Here is a 22,857-nt window from a genome sequence, read left to right as displayed (position 1 = left end):
GCTGTGCTGGGGGCTGAGCAGGAGGGGCAGTCTGACCCCCTAATTGCACCACACAGCCCTCAAGCTGGCATAGCAGATCTCCCAATTCCTTGGGGAGCTTGCTACTCACCAGACACCTGACCTGGCTTGGGTGACAGGATATTGTCCGCGCTTTCACCCAGGGGGGGATGAGCCACATTCCCTGGGGTGGTTCCACCTGAAGATGTTGCAGGACCAGCAGATGAGAAGGTCCTGGGTGGGTCCAAGACATGCCGGGGCCTGGTGCTGGGGCCAGATGAGGTAGGAGAGGTGGATCCGCTGGGATCGACCTTCTCAGACATGCTATGGTGTTGCAGTTTTAGAACATATGTTGGTTAGTAATGGTAAATGCATTCCAGGATTAGTTATAACAGCATGCTTGAGTATTCCCATTAACCCAAAACAACAGATTTGGAACAGTTGCATAGCAAACAGAACACATGCATATATGGAACTACAGTGGGCATTACACCGACATGTAGGTTACATTGATAGCAAAAGGCCACCAATGATAGTATTTGAACAGGGAACATTAATTGGAATACATTTCAAGATTTGTAGAACAATGGGACACATGTAACACCATCGAAACCATAACCATGAGGAAAAACACTGACAGAGATGATATTAACTTTTTAACTTTTTATTAAACGTGTAATGGTGTTTCTTGTGAAGTGAAATTTTCGTTGGTTGGAAGGTGTTTCTTGTGCAATAGGACACATGTCCCAACAGTAGGTGTGGTGGAAAACATACCCATTCATTTATGTGTTTAGATTATTGGTGAAGATAAGGTGGGAGAGGGAGAGAGATGTCAATTAACAAATGTAGATTCTTGCAGTGGTCACAGCTTTAATGATCATTGCTCTAATCATTATGCTACAGGTATTATTACAACAACCTATGGCATTGGGTTGGGCAGTGGTATGTTTGTACATAGTGTATAGTCACAGCCTTCTTATAGCTGGAAGACCTGTGGAGGGAATGTTTGTTAATACTACCTGACTGTTTCTACCCACATTCACATAGTTAAGGTTACATATGTGCACTCATAGTGTGTGTGTGTGTGTTTGTGTGTGTGTGTGTGTGTGTGTGTGTGTGTGTGTGTGTGTGTGTGTGTGTGTGTGTGTGTGTGTGTGTGTGTGTGTGTGCATGCATGCGTGCATGTGTGTGTGTGTGTGTGTGTGTGTGTGTGTGTGTGTGTGTGTGTGTGTGTGTGTGTGTGTGTGTGTGTGTTCTGTCTTGATTTCTATCGGTCACCCTGGTTGTTGGTAGCAGGGACCGGTACCTGTGACAACATGACACTTTTGAATATTTCTTGGGGGAGACCACTTGGTGTATGTACTTATCTTGCTGTCATTTGCAGCCCTGGGGTTGGACCATGGGTGTTGGACACAGTATAACTTCAGCCTTCTTATAGCTACTTTATACCTTCTCTTACCTGGAAGACCTGTAGAGGGAATGTTTGTTAACACTATCTGACTGTTTCTACCCATATTCACATAGTCAGAGTTACATATGTGCACTCATACAGTGTGTGTGTGTGTGTGTGTGTGTGTGTGTGTGTGTGTGTGTGTGTGTGTGTGTGTGTGTGTGTGTGTGTGTGTGTATGTGTGTGTGTGCTGTTGACATACTCTGCCTTGATTTCTATCGGTCACCCTGGTTGTTGGTAGCAGGGACCGGTAGCTGTGACAGCATGACACTTTTGAACATTTCTTGAGGGCGACCACTTGGCGTAAGTACTTATCTTACTGTCATGTGTGGCCTTGGTGTTGGACTGTGGGTGTTGGACACAGTATAACTACAGCCTTCTTATAGCTACTTTATACCTTCTCTTACCTGGAAGACCTGTGGAGGGAATTTATGCTGACACTACCTGAATGCTTCTACACATATTCACAAAATCCTAGTTGAAATTATGCATACAGCTTACTACCACTCTGGGGATTCCAAACGTGGCTGTTTTTGCTAAAGATATAGCAAGTTTTTTTTTTTTCATCAGAAGGAGCTATTGAGAAACTGCTATCTATTCCTTGAATGATTTCTGTCTCATTTTATCTTTGTTGCACAATTTACAACATTCTTATACATATACTCATATACATACCATTTGACACAGTGTGGAAAACAGTGGTTAACACAACATTACTATTCAGATATCAGATCTTGGTGCATGAAACATTTCATATCAGTTAATCTCATGTCTTACAGAGGCAATAACTTTGTCAGATGAGACCTGATTGTTTAATGCTTTCAGAGCTATAGTTGCTATGCATAACCTGTACACATTTCAATTCATGCCATACGCAAGCAGTCCAGGGTTTTGAATTTTATTGACAGGCAGTTACAGTTTTATTTATATATAACCTATATGACACTATTACTGTAATATTGTCTGGTTTATTCAGTACAAACCATACCCATTTTTAATAATGCTAGGTGACATTCTACTACTTTATATTTATTTGGTATAAATATTACAAGCTAGATTGTTACTCACCAGTCTCGCGATGCAGCCTTTGCATCCTGCTGGCATGGTCTTCCTGGTTTGCAGCCTGCTCAGCTGGAGCTGTAAAGAAGATAGAGAAACATTTATGCATACCTATCCATCACATACACAGGCTGGACTTTGGTAAACAGTTTTTGATATGAATACTTACACATGCCAGGGACATCACCTCTCTGCCTTGCTTCTTGGACCCACTGGTCCAAGAGCTCCCTCTTCCTCTGCTTCAAGTCAGCATAGTGGTGCTGGACCACCTCACCAGTCCGAGGGATGCCAGTGGAACTGGTGAGATCATGGGCAAGACTTTCCCAGGCCTCTGCTTTGTATTGGGAGCCCTGATACTGGTCCTGCAGCAGTCTCAAGTCATGATTTTTAACAAGGACTCCTGCTATGACCTTGGACTCCTGTATACCCCAGTGCTGTGCCTGAAAGTGTATGCCTTCACCAACACCTGCCATACTGCCTACTGTGGGGAGCTACAACCAGTTATGAGCTGTATTCCTACCTACAAGGTTTAAATATGGCCAATTTCCCACCCTTTGCCATGATTAGACAGCTTTGAATATGCTGAGCTAAGCTAAGCTATGTGCAAACCTGCTTAGCTAAGGTTGGCAGTGCTTAAAGGGGCAGGTTCAGCACTGCTTACCAATGGGCAAATCCACTTAGCTGGGCTACTCATTGCTTAGCATTTATATTTAAGCAATGCTTACACCCGGTAAGCATAGCTGTGCAATGCTTAGCATTGCTTATGTTTTATTTTATAGACTATCGGCTGTATGGGATTGATTCATCATTCCTGACATATTATAATTTTGTTTACCTTCCCTGAAATCCCCTATGTAATTTCATTACATTTATTCTTGTGTGACTATACTTTATGGGGCACTTGTGTTTGTATTGGGGTTTCATAACTATATTACACTGGCACCTCACATCTAGATCTACTACACTACTCTGGTTTACAAATATATATTATTTACTTACCTAATTATTAAAAATATATATACAAATGTACTGCTTTCACATGTAAAATGCAAATTGGCTTCTGTGGGGATCGAACCAGGAACAACTACTTGCCAAGGAAACACTCTAACCACTTCACTTTTCCGACATTGTTATTGATTTCAGTATATTCATACTTAGCTCTTTGTGATGTGTAAGATAGGCTGAGCAGAGCTGCGTGATGCTCACACCCACTCAGCTACGCTTAAACTTTATTGTGGACTGAAAAAAAAAATTAAACTGTTGTGTTTTATTTTCTATACATTATCTGTGGGGGGGGCTATGCTTTTCAAATGGTGATGACATGACAGGCTTTGCATTTGAGAGGTATGCTCCACCAACACTAACAGTGTCTGCCATACCTCTCAACTGTACAGATTTTCACAGAATGGCCAGATTTTTGCCTTATATTTTTGTTCTATTTTTCATACACTTGTGGCTTTCTGGCAGATTAGTGGCAAAGCATTAAAGACTGCAGTTAGGTAATAAAGACAGACATTTGAGATTTACACTTCATACCCTTTGTGGACTTCATGCTAGTGTGAAGCCTGCCATTCTATTGACTTTATATGTTTGTGAGAGCAATATCTCACATTTGTCCCTTGTTTACTATGGCTTTGTCCAGAATTCTTGTCCGGTTGAGAAGTAATGGTGTCCACGGACACTCTTGCTATCTTTATATTGTCATACTGCAATTATGGAGTGCAGGGGGCATGTGTATAGTGACAGCACTGCTCTCAGACACATCTCCTGCACTTGTGCACAGAATGGCGTCAGCGCACCTTCATGAAATTGCATGGCAGCATGTTCCCATCTGTACAAGAATAAGCTATTCTTGCATGGACGTTTGCTGAATTCTGGGGTTTGTTTTCACAACCAGCACACTTTAAGCACATTATATAATACATATAGATTTTAAGTGTGACATTGTATTGCACTAGTCAGTATAGTTGTCTGAGAATCCTCTATTCTCTGGTTCATTTCCCAGCTGGGATGCATTGTATACCTTGAGGTATCTGTATGAACCTTTGTCAGGGTTTCTCATCTCCTTCTACATCTGCAAGACTTTCCAGTAGGTGGTGATCCTTTAAATTTTCCTAAGTGTGTGGATGGGTTTGTGTGTGCCTGTGTGCCTGCGTGGGCTTGCCTGCATGTGCATGTGTATATGCCTGTGTGTGTGTGTGTGTATGTGCATGTGTGTGTGAGATCGTATGTGTGCATGTGCGTGTGTGCGTGTGTGTGTGTGTGTGTGTGTGTGTGTGTGTGTGTGTGTGTGTGTGTGTGTGTGTGTGTGTGCGCGCACATCCTGTGATGGACTGAGACTGATGATAATATCCTGAACTGGTTGTTCTTTACCTTCCATCTGTTGTTTGCTTCGAGAGGCTCAAGCTTCCCAGTAATCTCAACAAACAAAATAACTTACATTCTACAAATTTTATACAAGGGAAGAAAACATAGTACAAGGCAACCCAAATGAAGATGCTGAAAGGAATTAGATTAGATGTATTTTGCACAGAATACCAAGAGCGTAGACATGTTGGGTATTGCCACAGTATGCTACAAGCACTGTATGCCATGCAGAATTCTAAAGCCCAGCTAGTCAAAGGACAGCAGGCACATATCCAGACATACAAAACACAGCTGGCATTGACAGAGCATAAAGCTTTATATACAATGCCACAAACATGTATGAAAAAAGGCACATGAGGTGACATAAAAGATATATACTTTAACATCACAGCTCAGGTTACTGTACAGGGTTGTATAAATCACAAAAGGACAGACTCTACTATGTGATGTCCTAGATACACCAATATAACATTCACATAGAGTCTGATATGGACATAGTACTATAAACCATGCAGTTCATAGAACCTACAAGGAGTATCCTCTATATGAAGCCATGTATAAAAGGTAATGTTTGCAGAAATATGCCAAGAAAGGGTAAGCAGGGTGTTCTGCTGTTACAAAAAGTAACACCTTACTGTACACCACAACCCAACAGCAGTAGTGCAGTTCACAGGATTAGTTGTTTTTTAAAGAGCAACATATGCATATAGAGACTGTGTCCGAATACACTAGTAGCTACAGAACACAAAAAGCAGGTTAGAACTATAAGATGCAGTGAAAATTGCAGAAATGTGCCAAAAAAGGGTAAGCAGGGTGTTCTGCTGTTACAAAAAGTAACACCTTACTGTACACCACAACCCAACAGCAGTAGTGCAGTTCACAGGATTAGTTGTTTTTTGAAGAACAACATATGCATATAGAGACTGTGTCCGAATACACTAGTAGCTACAGAACACAAAAAGCAGGTTAGAACTATAAGATGCAGAGAAAAAGCAAGACTGGGGATAGAAGATGATATGTACAAAACCAGTGATAACCTCAAAGGGCACAAAACTCACAACAAGATGGAAATATTGCAATAAAAATCAAGCATCTGGATTACACATGCAGACCTGGACAGTGAGAGAGCAGAGATGAAGGTGATGGACAGCACCATTTTGCAATTTATTGCAGTTTTATTTGTTTGATAAAATAATCCAAGGAAATTATACTATGAGGTGGAATGTATAGTATGGGGCACCTGCAGGGAAAGTATACCAGAGGACATGAAAACAGTAATGTCAGCAAGCGGGGGGAGGTACAAGTATATGATATATAGGAGTAACAGGCAAGGTTTACAAACCTTTTAAGTGAGCCTATCTTACTGACTTCTTCCTCATTGTGGTCAGTACCACATTAAGTCACCCAGCAACCTCAGAATCACCTTTATATTGTCTTAAGTGATGCTCTACATTTCCGTAGAGTTATTCTGGTCCCCCTCAACTAACAACACTCAGCAAGCATTGCAGAGACCTGCTGTGATGTGCATGGTGCCTAAATAAAACCTTCTTTGAATTAAGCACTTTCTTGATACGTGCAATCTAATCTGCAGCCTGCAAGATGTGTGCTGTGATTATTTCCCTGGGCTGCAGGCCCACCAACCAGGCAAATCATGAAAATGATTGACCATACTTTCCAAATGCTCCTTCAGGGACACCTGACCATTATATTTGCATCACCTGTAATTGTACTGTCAATGGCTTGGCAGACTGGGCACACAAATATTGATTCATGGAAGTTCAAAAGGCTGTGAGTTCTAGCTCTACACCAGGAGCTGAACTAGTATCCAGTTTTTATAGTGCAGCATGGGGGATGCTACACTCCTGAGGTGTCATTATTGAATAACACATTAAAAAGAGGTCCCATCTGCCTCAGTTAATGGTAGCTCAGGTGCATGTAAAAGGTTATCATCATCACATGACACATATCTGAAGAGTATCTGTGTCTTTATTAACAACCCATAGCATACTTCAAAAAATAACCATGTCTCCTTTTCAGACTGTTTCATCAACATAAACTTTTGTCATAGCAAAACATTTTGTGACTCCTCCAAAAATAACAGCATGCTTGGCATTAACCTTATCAATAATGATGAGCAAACCACAATCTCTGGAAGTTGCCTTGTATAGCCATATTAATGGGACAGCTCAAAATAAGTATTTTTGGTGTGGGGGGTACCCCTGCAACCCAAATATCAGAAGCAGCTCCCTGTAGAATGGAGCAACTCTACAAGACAGTGCACTGCAGAATTGAGTAATCACTTGTTTTGTTCTAACATGAGTGAGCAAGTTAGTTCAAAGAAGTAAATAAATAAATACAAAATATCCTGTGCTATATCATGTTCTGGTTATATTGGTGGATGTTAGGCTGCTTTCATCTTGTTTCTATGTGAGCCCAGCAGCAATGGTAGCCAATAATGTCAAAGCAAAGGTGTAGATAAAATATATATTAGCTGTACATGCAGCAAGTATATGGATACAGCACTTAATAACAAGCACTAAAGGTGTGAACACTCACTATATTATTAGCACAGTGGTTCCTGAAATACATGGTATGCCTCCTGGTTTTCATCTCTCTTTTAATCATTCATAAAGCAACTTGTGAACAAGTCACACTGATGTGAATCTACATGCCAACAGTATTAACAGTTAAATAATGTAGCTTCTTTGATGCCATATGTGCAGACAATCCCACCTAAAACTACAGCAACTCATACAATAGTGAAATTAAAAAAAGGCAGAAGTCATTTAAATGCACCATGTCTGACAAGAATTTTGTAAATAGGAATTACTTGGTGATATATCACAATACCCACAGTGGCAGAGGGACAACATTATGGTAGTGCAAATATTATAGTATCGAAGTGGCTGAAAAACATTGGAAACATGAGCCACAGAGAGTCATAGAAAATGATGATGTTTACATCACATGGGATCACCCAATAACAACAGTCCAAAAGATAGATGCTAGAAAACTGGACATAGTGATCCAAGAAAAGAAGACAAAAGTAGCATTAGTCATTGAAATTGCCACACCTAGTGACTATAGTGTCTTGCGTACAGAGAGACACAAAGTCATAGAATACCTTGATCTGCAAGCAGAAATGAGAGTCATGTGGAAGAAAGATACCCAGACAGTTCCAATAGTAGTAGGAGCAACTGGTCTTATAAAAAAGAATTTACAATCATATTTAGATATATTCCAAATTCATCTAGGGAAACACCAAGCTCACACAAACGATAGAAACAAAACAAAAAAACAAGCAGGCGACAGCTGGAACCTTCAACTGCAACAGATAATATTTAATTCTGCAATGGATGATGTATAAAATGATTTTAACGTTTTTCGTTTGCTCAGGAAACAAACGTCTTCAGATACCATTAAAAAAAACTTTAAAAACAGGTTTTAAAGGTTACACTCAAATCATGTGTCTATCCCGACTAATCAGCAAGAAATATATCACACATCTACTCCTCCCTCTCTTAAAATAACATGCTACGGTATATCTACATTCAATAATTTCAATGCAAAGTCCATCTACTACTACGATGCATAACTACATCTACCTAACTAAAACATCATTTTGTTGACAAATTTTTTATATATATTTAACGTATTTCTATTCATACGTAAATACCAAAACATTAGATTATCCATCTACATGCACACTAAAACTTGGAAGCGCATATAAACTACTAAATACATCGCTTACTCACTCTAATGACAAAAAAAAATGAGTTCAACAAAATTAATCTAAACAAATTCCTATTATTATTAACCTCATGTCTTTTTAGCTACTTAATTTCATCTTTTCAAGTTCTTCAGTTTCAAAATACAACTAAGTGAACATGATTCATTTATACCTGGACAATTATATGCATTAAGGAATATCTGCCAATACAGCTGAAGCTCTTCCAATAATAATGGTATCAGGGCCCCCCCTGCTATCCAAAGGTATTTGATTGATCACTTTATATTTAAATTTATGATCCTTATGTACTGATATGTATTTTGCTAAGGCATCATCTGTCTTATTTTTGCTGATGGCATATTAGTGTTCGCAAATACAGTCTTGAAGCCTACGCTCTGTTTTACCAATATAAAAAGCCAAACAGCACTGACACTTAGTTAAATAAACCACACACTTCGAGTTGCAATTAAATGTCTGCTTGAGTTTATATTGTGAGCCATTTATATTGAATGAGTTGCCCACTTTAATAAATCTACAAAAGTTGCAACATTCACATTTGAACATACCGGGAATTTTTGGCCTATGCCTATGCTGTTGTTCTAACAAATTTTTCAGATTCTTTCCCCTCCTAAATATAACTCTGGGGGACTCACCTAGTTTGCTAAATAGCATTGGATTATTCCTAAATAAAGTCCAATTCTTCTTTAGGATCTTAACCACCATGTGGCTATCCAAACTAAATGTGGTGATGAAACTAAGATGGAAATTTCTCTCTCTATCTACTCTATTCACACAAGGGCTAACTACACTTTCTTGGTTATATAGGAGAGCTTCTACTGGCTCATTATTTCTTACATATAAGATTGGCTGGTAAAACTTGTTGTTCCTTTTAAATATTACCTCATCTATCAACTCGTCCAGCAATGATTATGGATATTCACAACTTAGGAACATACATTTCAAAGTGGAACATTCATCCTTAAAATCCTTATCATCCCTGATGATTCTTGCCGCCCTCACCAGCTGGCCCTTAACTACTGACCGCTTCTGGTGGTGGGGGTGGCAACTTGAAAAATGCAAAAATGCATTAGAGTATGTACTTTTCCTGTGGATTTTTGCCATGAAGCAATTCTGTACTCCATCCTTTTTCAGATGGATATCTAAGTAACTGATATCTTCTGAACTAAATGTAAATGTGAATTGCAAAAAGTGCGTAGAGTTATTAAAGTGGTCTACAATAAAGTTACCTGTATTGATGTCACCCTTCAATAATATAAAGATATCGTCTAGGTAATGCATGTAAAAGAACATCATATCTTTAACTTCTTCATGCTTAAACACCAACTCTGTCTCCCAGTATGCCATGACTAAATTAGCTATACTAGCTCCACATGGGAAGCCCATGGCTAATCCCACTTTTGGTAAATAAAAATTATTGTCGAACATAAAATAAAAATTTGACAAAATAACGTCCTAATTCCAACACCAGGGAAATTTCTAACTCTGATGCTTTATTTTTCCTTAACATGAAATCTATCCACTCAATACCTATAGTATGAGGGATACATGTGTACAAATGTTTGACATCGTTTGTTAGAAAATTATATTCCCCATTGTACTGTAAATTGTTGATCTTACTGAGAAATGACCATGAATCTTTACACACTTGTTCTTCAATGGTCAAATACTGTTTTAAGATTGAATCAACAAATTTGGCACAGGGATATGTAGCTGAATTGCAACCATCGACCAAAGGTCTCATTGGAGGGCTTTCCAGGTTCTAATGGATTTTTGGGACTCCGAACAGGATTGTGATTTTTGGATAAGGTAAGGTCATGTAGTTATAGATATCTGAGTCTATCCTGCCTTCTATAAATAAAACATTTATTATACTTTTAATATATTGGTAGGCTCCATTCACTTCACTACGTGAACTTAACTGATAGCCTTCACTATCTAACACTTTTTCATCATGTCCACATAATCCAAATTATCCATAACTACCAGACCACCACCTTTATCTGGTTTACACACCCGGACTTCCTGGGATTTGAGACACTTAAAACATTCCCATTCATATTTACTGGTATTATACTTAGTTTTCTTATTAAATCATTCATTAAGCAAGTTTTAATATCCAATTCACAAATATATTCAAACATCTGAAGTAAAGGGTGAATTGGGGGGTTATATACACTAGATATCTGAAACCCATTAAACACTGTATCTCGAGTTGTTTCACCCATCATCAAGTTGAAATTGAGTTTTTGGGTAAGCAATCTAATGTCCAGGATTGTTTTAACCAAGTTTAAGTGGTTTGAAGGAACAAAAGTATACCCTTTAGCAAGAAAGTCTACAGTATCTGAACCAATGCTCACTAGGGAATAATTGTATACTTTAAAGTGACCACTTGTATTGGTGATGATCACTGGGACTGGACTGTTGGTGATTACCTCTTCCATTTGTTGAATTTATGGTTGTTCTTTGAGTTCTGGACCAAATTCCTCTGTTTTGGTTTGGTCCCACCTGGATAGCCCTGTTGAAAATTCTGGTGCCTATAAAGGTTATTATTGTTCTCCCTCACAGAATTTTGTAGTCTCTCACTTCTACAGAGCTCCACTGGGTCTGTATTGGTGTCTAGAGGACCATCGACACCATCCAAATCATTAAGTGCAGAGCTTCACTGTAGGTTGCCGACCCTACCAAAATTGTTGTTATTGTTATTAGTCCCATTACCATTATTTGGGGCTCCTCCATTAGACTGGTTGTTGACATGGCTAGTTTGGTTGTTAACATAACTAGCTTGTTACCACACTTGTGCTGTGGAAGGTAAAGGGTAGGCTATAACTTGATTGTACGCCAAACGGTCATGTTGCAACTTTTTGACTTTATTGGCTTTCAATTTCAACATGTATTCATCAATACTTGTGAAAATAAACAACTATACTCAAATCTATATCGTGAAAATTCTTCATCAGCTTTGATATTCAAATCCAATTCCAATACATCTTTGGACAAATTTTCAACCCAAATGCCATAATGTTTGATCATACACTCAAGTAACTCAAAGCTCTGTTTATCAAACAGGGCCAACAGTTCTTTATGAAATAAAGAATCTGCCTCCAAGCTTGTAGGGTACTGATGCTGACGGAGACCTTTTGGAATCACCTTTAGTTGAAGGCATTCCCTAAAGTATGAAATTTCTATTTGTAACTTTTTCAGTTTAACAAGTTTAATGTCTAATGTTTTAAGTCTACTAACCAAATTTGTATTCAAGGAAACAGCATTACCTCCAGCCGGTACCCCTCTAGTTTCACCTTGCACATCACACGAAAAATTGAAATCCCCCGCCAACCAATTAACCAAGGGAGGGCAGCCCATAAGCCCTGAGCTAACTCCAGAATCCGGCCTTACTTGCGAGTTGTTCTGCTGATACTGCGCAAGCTGATCTGTATGTGAAGTACTCACATTAGCCGAACTATTTGTACTGCTGATAAACCCTTGCAAATTACCATTTGGTAGTGTGTTCATTAAAGATGGACTCATGCTGGTGACTCCTGGACCATTGTTTGGACTGGTCCTACTACACGTTCCTCCTATTTGTTGCTGTATATCATTGCCCGCCACAGGCTCCAAATTCCATAGATTCTGAGGCTTTTGGCTACCAGGATTAGAGCCAGGTGTGGAGCCAGATGCAGGGAGGTTGAATGTGGTAACAATTTCATGAAACTCGTGTTCAAACTGGTCTAGTCGGTCTAAACGCGTAGACAATGATTGTAGTTTAAGAGACAAATTGTCCAACATATTATGCAACTCTGCACTGTCCATCCCCAAAGGGATTAAATTCTGATTTTGTGAAAACAGGCTCTGGCTTCTCACCATGCCAGATGCCAAATACAACTAGGGGAAACACCACGGCCACACAAACAATAGAAATGAAACAAAAAACGAGCAGGTGACAGCCAGAACCTTCAACTGCAACAGATAATATATAATTCTGCAACGGATGATGTATAAAACGATTTTATTTAACGTTTTTCCATTTTCTCAGGAAACAAACTTCTTCAGATACCACTAAAATTTTTTTTAAAAACAGGTTTTAAAGGTTACACTCAAATCATGTGTCTATCCCGACCAATCAACAAGAAATATATCACACAATTCCTCTTCCCTCTCTTAAAATAACATGCTACGGTATATCTACATTCAATAATTTCAATGTAAACAAAGTCCATCTACTACTATGATGCATAACTACAGCTACCTAACTAAAACATTATTTTGTTGACAAACTTTTTATATATATTTAATGTATTTCTATTCATACGTAAATACCAAAACATTAGATTATCCATCCACATGTACACTAAAACTTGGAAGCGCATATAAACTACTAAATACATTGCTTACTCACTCTAATGACAGAAAAAATGAGTTCAGCAAAATTAATCTAAACAAATTCCTATTATTATTATTAACCTCATGTCTTTTACAAATTCATGTAACACCGTATGAATTGCAGAAGGAGTCATTGCTAGGCACATTGCGGGTACTGCGAAGAGCACTTTTGGCTAACATCAAAGAGTGAAGTAATACTAATTTTGTGAATTTTAATCATACTCTGACGTAGGAATGGGGTCCATTCCCGTCATGGTATTAGAAACCCAAAAGACTTGGAGAAATCAAAAAAGGCAGAGGGACTGTATACTGAAAGGCATAATAATGTGGCAAGACTGTTACACTTGGAGATTGGGCAAATATGGTATCGAGGTGACTGAAAAACACTGGAAACATGAGCCACAAAGAATCATAGAAAATTATGAAGTTTATATCACATGGGATCACACAATACCAACAGTTCAAAAGATAGATGCTAGAAAACCGGATATAGAGGTCCAAGAAAAGAAGACAAAAGTAGCATTGAACATTGAAATCGCCACACCCGGTGACTACCGTGTCTTGCATACAGAGAGACACAAAGTCATAAAATATCTGGCTCTGCAGGCAGAAATTAGAGCCATGTGGAAGAAAGATACCCAGACAGTTCCAGTAGTAGTAGGAGCAACTGATCTTATAAAAAATAATTTACAATCATGTTTAGGTATTGTTACCAATTCATGTCATGTGCAAAAGCAACCTTTAAAGCAGGAAAACTGCAGCACCAGGAAAATATCAGTTTGGGACAAGAATGTGATATAAAAGAACTTGAGCAAGAGGGGTGTGTATAAATACTTGGTAATTGATGAAGGACCAGCAATAAAACATGAACAAATGTGAATAAAGCTTAGTAAGGAATACTTTAGAAGACTTAAATGAAGCCTGAAAACAGCATTAACACATAGGAACAAGATCCAAGCTATAAATCAATTGCTCTTCCTGTCCTAACTTATAGTTTTGGAGTGATTGACTGGCCCCAAAAAGTGTTGGATAGACTGGATATTAAAACAAGAAGGATGTTTCATGCTCACCAAATGATTTATAAAAATCAGTAGATACCAAGATTATATATTCCCAGTTCTGAAGGAGGTATGGGCCTCCTTGAAATTTTACAGGTATACATATGCAATCATGGGACTCCACACATATCTACTGACATCACAAGATCCAAATGTGGTGAAAGTTTTGAAACATGAGGAGAATAAATCTAAGATGATATCTCTGCTTAATTTAGTAGAAGCATATTGACGTCAAGCAGGAATGGAAATCAAACCAGAAGCGGATAAAAACCAGGCAGCAACTGAATGTGCTAAAAAAACAAAAGAAAGAATATAAGGTGAAGGACCAGGTGAGAAGGCAAGAAATGTGGAAAAAACATAAATATAGTTGCAAATATAGAAAACTTCTGGAAGAGCCTCATGTTGATCAAGAATGAATGCAGGAATGGTTAAGGAGAGGTGAATTTTCATCAAGAAATGAAAGATTAATATTGGCAGCCCAAGATAGTGGGCTACGTACATGCTGGTTTACTAAGTCCATTGAACATGTGGGAGAAACAGACATATGTAGGTTTTGTGGAACCGAATTGGAAACAGTCACACACATTATTGCTAGTTGCGACTCTCTAATGGCAGAGGGACTGTATACTGACAGGCATAATAACATGGCGAGATTGGTACACTGGAGATTGTGCAAACATTATGGTATTGAAGTGGCTGAAAAACACTGGAAACATGAGCCACAGAGAATTATAGAAAATGATGAAGTTTACATCACATGGGATCACCCAATATCAACAGTCCAAAAGATATATGCTAGAAAACCGAATATAGTGGTCCAAGAAAAGAAGACAAAAGTAGCATTGATCATTGAAATTGCCACACCTAGTGTCTACAGTATCTTGCGTACAGAGAGACACCAAGTCATAAAATACCTCGATCTGCAGGCAGAAATGAGAGCCATGTGGAAGAAAGATACCCAGACAGTTCCAGTAGTAGTAGGAGCAACTGATCTTATAAAAAAGAATTTACAATCGTATTTAGATAGGTTACCAGTTCATGTAACACCTTACGAATTGCAGAAGGAGTCATTACTGGGAACATTGCGGATGCTGCGAAGAGCACTTTTGGCTAACATCAAAGTGTGAAACAATACTAATTTCATGAACTTTAATCGTACTTTGACTTAGGAATGTGGTCCATTCCCGTCATGGTATTAGAAGCTCATAAAACTTGAAGAAATTAAAAACGGCAGAGGGACTGTATACTGAAAGGCATAATAAGGTGGTAAGACAGTTACACTGGAGATTGTGCAAATATTATGATATTGAAGTGGCTGAAAAACACTGGAAACATGAGCTACAGAGAATCATAGAAAATAATGATGTTTATATCACATGGGATCACTCATTACCAACAATTCAAAAGATAGATGCTAGAAAACCAGATATAGTGGTCCAAGAAAAGAAGGCAAAAGTAGCATTGATCATTGAAATTGCCACACCTAGTGTCTACAGTATCTTGCGTACAGAGAGACACCAAGTCATAAAATACCTCGATCTGCAGGCAGAAATGAGAGCCATGTGGAAGAAAGATACCCAGACAGTTCCAGTAGTAGTAGGAGCAACTGATCTTATAAAAAAGAATTTACAATCGTATTTAGATAGGTTACCAGTTCATGTAACACCTTACGAATTGCAGAAGGAGTCATTACTGGGAACATTGCGGATGCTGCGAAGAGCACTTTTGGCTAACATCAAAGTGTGAAACAATACTAATTTCATGAACTTTAATCGTACTTTGACTTAGGAATGTGGTCCATTCCGTCATGGTATTAGAAGCTCATAAAACTTGAAGAAATTAAAAACGGCAGAGGGACTGTATACTGAAAGGCATAATAAGGTGGTAAGACAGTTACACTGGAGATTGTGCAAATATTATGATATTGAAGTGGCTGAAAAACACTGGAAACATGAGCCACAGAGAATCATAGAAAATAATGATGTTTATATCACATGGGATCACTCATTACCAACAATTCAAAAGATAGATGCTAGAAAACCAGATATAGTGGTCCAAGAAAAGAAGGCAAAAGTAGCATTGATCATTGAAATCACCACACCCAGTGACTACAGTGTCTTGCATACAGAGAGGCACAAAGTCATAAAATACCTGGATCTGCAGGCAGAAATGAGAGCCATGTGGAAGAAAGATACCCAGACAGTTCCAGTAGTAGTAGGAGGAGCAACTGGTCTTATAAAAAAGAATTTACAATCATATTTAGATATGTTACCAGTTCATGTAACACTGTATGAATTGCAGAAGGAGTCATTACTGGACACATTGCGGGTGCTCCGAAGAGCACTTTTGGCTAACGTCAAAGAGTGAAACAATACTAATTTCATGAACTTTAATCGTACTTTGACTTAGGAATGGGATCCATTCCCATCATGGTATTAGAAACCCAAAAGACTTGGAGAAATTAAAAAAGGCAGAAGCAATGGATATCCAGATTAAGGGGAAACCAGATGAATGGGAAGCAATTGGTCAGGTGCCATATGAAGATATTTTGGAGCCTTCCACAGGAAACCAGTATAAATATTCACTTGAAACTGGATAGCAAGGGATGCAATAAATGTTGAGAAGTGATAGGTCAGTAAGTTCTCATATGACAGAGCAATGGATGGCACAGGATGAAACTGAAGAGAATGTGTCACAGGAACTTTCAATAGAATGCCTGCAAAAAATGTAAAATAAAAATTGTGCCCTCAGTTTAGAAGAAAACAAGCTAAGAGAAGAGTTACTTGATTTAATAGAGATAGACAGACATATTAAGATCAATGAAGGAAACAGACTGAAGAAGGTCAATAAAATAAAAAAAGTCAGACGTTTGTTAAAACACAGTAATTAGGACTGTCCACAGAGATCCAAGTGATATAACAGAAGTAAACAGGATATATTACTGTGCGGGTAAATAAGTAACTGATAAAGTTTTACCACAAGAACTCAGGGTAGTGAGGGAAAGGAAGGGGAGAAATTGAATACCATCATGTAAATATTGAATAGAGAAAATTATAAAGCAATTAAGACAAGAAGTGTCACTGTTAGAAGACTATAGTAGAGGGAATAGATCAACAAAAATACTAAGAAAGACAGATGTGATAAAAACAATGCACAATATTAGAACAGACTAGGATCTGTCATGCACTATTGCAAATAAACTAAAAATTTCAGCACAGGCGGAAAAACTTAGAAGATATGAAAATAAATATAAAGGAAAAGTACAAAATAAGCAATTTACTGATGACCCAAAAAAGTTTTATAGAGAGTTGGGAAACAAGGGAAAAGGAATTGAAAGACCACCAAAAAAAAAGAAGAAATAGATACATTTTGGAGAAGTATTTATGAAGATACTGTGGAACATAACAAAGATGCTAAATGGATAGAAGAAGTAAAAGAAAAAATAAGAAGCTTAAAGGTGCACAATATGAAATGGGATAAAGTAACGGCCAGAGAGATTGAAACAAAGTTAAGAAAAGCCTCCAAATGGAAAATCCCAGGCCCAGATGCAATACCCAATTTCTGGTTAAAAGTATTAGTCTCTGCATGAAGATTTAGCCATGAGTAAGAACTATTTATATGCACCCCCCCCCCCCAAACAGACACCTACCTGGCTAACAACAGGAAAAGCAATGCTCCTACTTGAGTGAACCTGCAAGTTACCCTAAAAACTATAGACCAGTAACTTCCCTTCTGGCGATGTATAAACTATATACTGGAATTGTTGCTGTCAGAATGTATCATCATTTAGAAGGAAACTCAATTATGGCAGTAGAACAAAAGGGCAATAAAATAAAGTCATATGGAACAAAGGATCATTTGTTGTTAAATAAAGTCATAGTGGAGAACTGCAAAAAGGGGAAGAATCTAAGTATGGCATGGATTGGCTATAAAAAAGCATTTGATAGTATCCCACATTCATGGATAAAAGAGTGCTTAAAAATGTATAAGATACACCCTACACTGATCGACTACATTACAGTGACCATGAAACAGTGGCAGACCACTTTGCAATTAAGTGATGATAAAGTACAAATTATTATTCCTGGGTTATAAATTCAAAGGGGGATATTCCAGAGTGATTCTTTGTCACTGCTGTTATTCTGTCTTGCCCTTAACCCATTAAGCTGTCTATTTAACAGCTTAGGCCATGGCTACAATTTGGTTCCTAGAAAACAACAAAGTATAAAGACGTCTCATCTTCACTTTGTCAATGATTTAAACCTGTAGAGCTCATCAGATAAGGAATTGAAAACACAACTGCAAGTTGTCAAAACTTTTTCAGATGATATAAGAATGTCATTTGGTCTTGATAAATGTGCAAAAGCTTAAAGCAGGAAAACTATAGCACCAGGAAAACATCAGTTTGGGACAAGAATGTGATATAAAGGAACATGAGCAAGAGGAAGTGTATAAATATTTGGGAATTGATGAAGGATTAACAATAAAACATGACAAATGCCAATAAAACTTAGTAAGGAATACTTTTGAAGACTTAAATTAATCTTGAAAACAGTGTTGACATCTAGGAACAAAATCCAAGCTATAAATCAATTTGTTCTTCTTGTCCTAACTTACAATTTTGGAGTGATTGACTGGCCCCAAAATGTGTTAGATAGATTAGATAGGAAAACAAGAAGGATGCTTCATGCTCACCAAATGATTTAAAATCAGTACATACCAAGATTATACACCCCCTGTTCCGAAGGAGGGATGGGCCTCCTTGAAATCGATTACATATATAGATCTGCAGTCGTGGGACTATACACACATCTGCTGACCTCACAAGTCCCAAACGTAGTGAAAGTTTTGAAACATGAGGAGAATAAATCTAAGAAGACTTCTCTACTTAATCTAGCAGAAGCACATTGGTGTCAAGCAGGAATGGAAATCAAACCAGAAGTAGATAAAAATTAGGCAGGAACTGAATGTGCCAAAAACAAAAAAGAAAGAAAGAAAGAAAGAAAGAAAGAAAGAAAGAAAGAAAGAAAGAAAGAAAGAAAGAAAGAAAGAAAGAATATAAGGTGAAGGGCCAGATGAGAAGGCAAGAAATGTGGAAAATGCATAAATATAGTGCAAGTATAGAAAACTCCTGGAAGAAGCTCATATTGATCAGGATCGAATGCAGGAATGGTTAAGGAGAGGCAAATTCAAACCAAGAGATGAAAGGCTAATATTGGCAGCCCAAGATAGTGGGCTATGTACATGCTGGTTTACAAAGTTCATTGAACATGTGGGAGAAACAGGCAAATGTAAGTTTTGTAAAACAGAATAGGAAACAGTCGCACACCTCGCTGGTTGTGACTTACTAATGGCAGAAGGACTGCATACTGAAACGCATAATAATGTAGCAAGACTGTTGCACTGGGGATTGTGCCAACATTATGGTACTGAAGTGGCTGAAAAATACTGGAAACATGAGCCACAAAGCATCACAGAAAGGGATGAAGTCTGCATCACATGGGATCACCCATTACCAACACTTCAAAAGATAGATGCTAGAAAAACAGATATAGTGGTCTATGAAAAGAAGACAAAAGTAGCATTGATCATTGAAATCACCACTTCTAATGACTACTGTTTTTTGTGTACAGAGAGACACCCAGTCTTAAAATATCAGGATTTGTAGGCAGAAATGAGAGCAATGTGGAAGAAAGATACCCAGACAGTTCCAACAGTAGTAGGAGCAAGAGTCTAATAAAAAATAATCTACAATCCTATTTAGATATGTTACCAATACATGTAACGCCTTCTGAATTCCAGAAGGAGTTATTGCTGGGCACACTTTGTGGGTGCTGCAAAGAGTACTTCTGACTGACATCAAAGACTGACACAATACTAATTTCACGAACCTTAATCGCACTTTGACATAGGAATGGGGTTCATTCTCGTCATGGTATTAGAAACCCAAAAGACTTGGAGAAATTCAAAAAGTCAGTTTTACACTGGTTAGGTTGAATTATACAGAATAATACTCTGTAGGAACTGAAGACCTTTCTAATGCCACTATAACCAAAGTGGCAGTGTGCCCAATGCACCCACTAATAGCTATCATGTGCCACTGGCTTCCACAGTGCAGATTGGTACATTACACCAACACCAGAACTCATCAAGTGCAGAATGATGGAGACTTGCATAACAAAATTTGTATACTACTCCTACTTGTCTGCCATATTGGCTGTAGTAGAGTACATCTGACATTGCACAGGGTTGGTAACTTAACTGTTAAGGCCAGTAGTGGACAGAAGAATGAAGCCTAGTGACCACATATTACATACACTGACACATACACACACACACACACACACACACACACACACACACACACACACACACACACACACACACACACACACACACATAATGCCTGCTGTTATTTTGTAGACCCAGATTTGTAGATGGTTGTACTTCAGCAGCACTATTTCTCTGTATTTGGTGTTTTTTTTTCTTTTCTCCATGGGTGTGAGGGGGAGGGTAAAGGGGTGGAGTGTGACAGGTGTAAGAAGGTTCTGAAAAAAAATGTTTTTTATGGTGTGTTTGTTGTATAGAATGTTTGCAATCAGTTGCGGTTCATTCAAATAAGTTTTCAGTTAAATGTATCAGTCATTTGCAGCCACTGATTTTTCTTCCTGTCAAGGGAACATTTGATCAAATGATACTAGATAAACAAGGAGGACATTAATTGGTATTGATAATGGGGGACCTGAATGTTCATATAGGGACAGAGAGAACAGGATATGAGGATTGTATCAGCAACAGATATATTGCTTTAAAACAAAATGATGTGCTTAATTGAAGAAGCTCATGTATTGGCTGTTATTAGTTTTAAAAAAAGGGCAGTTGAATGGGTGTATTGTCTGATGAAGCAGCTTTGAGGCTGTGAAAGTGCTAACCTGGTTTTTATCTTTTGTGAAAATAAAACTTTATGGTCGATTTGGCTGTGGTCTGGTACCTTCTTCTTTTTAGGATATTGCTGACAGTTTGTGGAGAAGGTCCATTTACCTACACCACGTGTATCGTGTTTTTTGCTTATATATTTGTTTGGCTGTGGTGCATGGACATGGCAGAAAGCAATAATGTGATGCTGGAATTGGATTATATGCCTGAATCGAATGATAGCACTTATAACAAACATGGAAGTTTGATGGCGGTTATAGAAACCAAAGAGAATCCCCTCTTGAACATTCCACCTATGGTTATACCCTCTCACCAAGACATTGACTGTGAGTATGATGCTGTTACTCTACAGAGGAATATGTATAAATTAGAAAATGATATCTGTAAGCTTATTAAGCTACAAAGGTTCCATTTGGAAGCATGTAGAAAGTTGGGCATTGTACCTCGTGGACTTAGGGTACTAAATATGCCAACATCTATAAAGAATTGCTACTTCAGTGGCAACAAATTAATCTTGAAACAAGTAAAAAGTATATGTGTTTACTGACAGACTTTTCTAAACCTCAAGAAGAGCTATTAGCTTCTAATATCAGTAAATGGCAAATGGAACTATATGAGAAGTGTTCAACTATAGTCTTAGATGTTAAGGTGGATCATGTGGTTGAAGTTACAACTGCATATGAATCTCAGTTACTGTCATCCAAAAGGAGAAAAATTCAGAGAGACACTACTGACTTTACTAATGGCCGAGTTTTTCTTGGCCAAGAGAGACAAATGCTGCTAGATCTAATGGAAACCTTAATAATAGGAACACTATCTCTGTGGGTCAAGTAGGGGAGTGAACCAACTTTGGTTTCCACCTTAAGCAATGAAAAACAGCTCAATGAGTAGAACATAGAGAATCAGCAGACTCATACCACGTCAACTGACATGCAAATGGCTTTAGCCGAACACACAGCACAAGTGCAATCCGGTGCAGGGGGAGCACGCAGAAAAGGAGGTGAGCTGCTGACTGGAACTAATCCAAACATTAACATCCAGAATGGCAGTGAAAGGAGAGTGTTAACTACAGTTTATCCCATCAGGATGAACCATTTTTGGGGCCGGTCACTAAGCAGAGGCAGAGTGAAAAGGAAAGCTTTGCATGATGAAGAGAACAACTTGACAATCAAGAAAATGTGGAGCACCCAGGGGAATCATTACTATGGAACATTTCCCAGCGAGTTTTGTCTGAGGATGAAGTCAGCATTTTAAACAAAGGTATGACATTCATACCAGCATCCAGAATAACTTTAACTGAAAATATCATAGAATTAAAAACTTTTGTAAGGACTCTTATGCTTAAATTACAGTTTAATATGCATAATGACAACCGACAAAATATCTCACAGTTTGAAAGAATAAGTAGTTATGTGCCTGTAAAAAGTTTGTGTTAGGGAAACAAGATGTATGACAATAATACACACACAAAATGTTTTAAGAATTTGAATGCAAGGGAAAGGCAAGCCATAGAAGCTTTAAGCCAAGATAATTCTATTTCTATTAGACCCGCTGATAAAGAGGGTCCTATTGTGATTATGGATTATAGTTTCTATAGGGATACTATGCTGGAAATGCTTAATGATGCAACTGTTTATGAATGCATTGATGCTACATGGGTTAAGAGATGTAGTATAAGGATATAAAATGCCTTGGTTGAATGTCTACAAAGTGGTTTAATTAACTATGATTTGTACTACTACTTTAGAGTTTCTGAACCTGTTATACCCTTAATCCAGGGATTACCCAAAATACACAAACATCCTGTTACACCTCATCTAAGGCCGATTGTAGCTGGACAGGGTTGGAATACTGAACCTTTA

General features: G+C 38.1%; 1 protein-coding gene across 1 annotated transcript in view; it reads right to left on the bottom strand.

Annotated features, from left to right (window-relative positions):
• Positions 1 to 22,857, bottom strand: part of LOC122808521 — a 547,157-nt gene that overhangs the window by 301,153 nt on the left and 223,147 nt on the right. Inside the window, 1 exon segment of the mRNA XM_044079475.1 lies at positions 11,529 to 12,503. Within this exon segment, the coding sequence (XP_043935410.1) occupies positions 11,529 to 12,503 (975 nt within the window).

This window comes from Protopterus annectens, chromosome 8.part0 (assembly GCF_019279795.1).
Source record: "Protopterus annectens isolate FY-2018-M chromosome 8.part0, PAN1.0, whole genome shotgun sequence".
Lineage (NCBI taxonomy): Eukaryota > Metazoa > Chordata > Ceratodontiformes > Protopteridae > Protopterus > Protopterus annectens.
This window is presented reverse-complemented; position numbering and strand designations above follow the sequence as displayed.